We start from the raw sequence: 1,768 nt of genomic DNA, 5'->3' as shown, positions 1-1,768 counted from the left end.
ACTTCAGTTTTTTTCGGAAAACATCTCTTGCAAGGTGATATTGATTGAAGCTCGAACATTTGGAATGACAGACACTGAGGTTGAGTCTGATGTTGTCGGACGACGAAGTCAACACATTTAAGATAATATTACAGATATACAGCGTATACTCATGCTCTGCAGAATGCTCTTTGTATTATTTAACATTATAGATCTAATCTTCTACCCACAGATAGACGGTTGGGTCCCCAGGGATTTCGACTTAATGAAAGATGGCGAGCCACCAGGGTTAGCAAAAATAAACAATACGTCACACCTCTGGGCCGTTCGCCCTAATACCACCATTTCTCAATATGTCTATACCTTTCTCCCTGAAATCTTCAGTCATCTCTTTGATTTCAAACTGAATATGCCGACTACATGCTGTGACCAAGTTAATATGTACCATCATGTGTGCCAGTGTGAAAATGAAAATAGTAACAACTATTGTAACAATCTTACGAAAAACATTAAAAGATGCCCTCACGACTACAAAGACTGTTATTGTAAAGTGACTGAGGGTGGTAATACATGTGTGTGGTTACCTTTTCTCCGAGCGGAACAGAAACTGAACACAACTAACGGCACTCTATTGAACAAGCCTAGGTGTTCGTCCATCGGTTATGATAGTGCACAAGTTTGCGACAAGGCCCCCCAATCTTGCATCAGAGTCCAGAAGACTGTGGTTCCTTTTGGCACATCCTTCAATTTGTCTTGCCAGATTGAAGCCCACACAGACATCATGGGACAAGTCGTTTATGAGTGGCAGAGAGACAACGAGACCCTGAAGTACAAAACGGGGCGTATCTTACAAATAGATGACTTTAATCTGACCGACGTGGGAAGCTACTCGTGCCGTGTGAGTCATAACGGTACATTCTCTCACCCCCCAGTCCGCCTTGAAACAAACATCCCCCCTCCAGTCCTGACTGTCATGGGGAAGGTCTGCGTAGAGAACGGGACAATCTTTGTGAAATCTGAAGACAGGGTACAACTGAAATGTTCTTCGCAGTATGGTGAAGAGTTTTTGTGGTGGTATCGGGCTAATGAAAGTTCCTCAGAAAATGTCTGTAAATCGCCAAGCTTGGAGCAGAACCAGGCTAATGGAAATGCCGATGAGGCGTTGTGTAAGTCTCACAGCTTGAACGAAAGCCAGTACAAGACTGTGCTTTTGAACGACCTTTATTCAAATAAGGAAGGATTGTACCGATGCCAAGTACGTGTGGGGAGCATCAGTTCTAAGCCAAGCAACGGACTGGCGATAATCCGAGTTGGAAACACCACCACCAACGTCTCAGAGGCTGAAATAGAAAATTACAAGGCGAGCCTGATAAAAAATCTGACCGTTGACAAAAAGCAGCTGTCGTCTACTATAAGGAAGCGCACATCCGCCCCGGATCCACGAATGTCCAGTGCCACTGCCGGGGTGGTGGCGATCTTGTTCCTTACCCTTGTTTTCGGCGGTATATTTGTAAGCGATGCCATTACTTTCGTGAAATTTTTGCTGCGTAGACATCGTCAGTGCAGACGAAAGAGGCAAGTGAAAGCAGAAGACCAGCAAATGCAGCAGGAGGAGCAGCCTCAGAAAACTGTTTCTCCCTAAATTGCGGTGTTTGGAACACACTTTAGTAATCGTTATCCCAATAGGAAACAAAGAAAGATAAAAAATAAACAAACAAAAAACAACAAAAAACACAAAAAACCCACAAAACAAAACAAACTACAAAACAACCCAAGCCCCCCCCCCCCC

General features: G+C 44.1%; 1 protein-coding gene across 1 annotated transcript; it reads left to right on the top strand.

The window, feature by feature from the left end:
- Window positions 1–215: 215 nt before the first annotated feature.
- LOC101863138 lies at window positions 216–1,715 on the top strand. The gene has a single exon (XM_005109398.3). The coding sequence runs from the start codon at window positions 245–247 to the stop codon at window positions 1,619–1,621; it is 1,377 nt and encodes a 458-aa protein (XP_005109455.3). The 5' UTR covers window positions 216–244; the 3' UTR covers window positions 1,622–1,715.
- Window positions 1,716–1,768: the final 53 nt, after the last annotated feature.

This window comes from Aplysia californica, unplaced genomic scaffold (assembly GCF_000002075.1).
Source record: "Aplysia californica isolate F4 #8 unplaced genomic scaffold, AplCal3.0 scaffold00775, whole genome shotgun sequence".
NCBI lineage: Eukaryota > Metazoa > Mollusca > Gastropoda > Aplysiida > Aplysiidae > Aplysia > Aplysia californica.
This window is presented reverse-complemented; position numbering and strand designations above follow the sequence as displayed.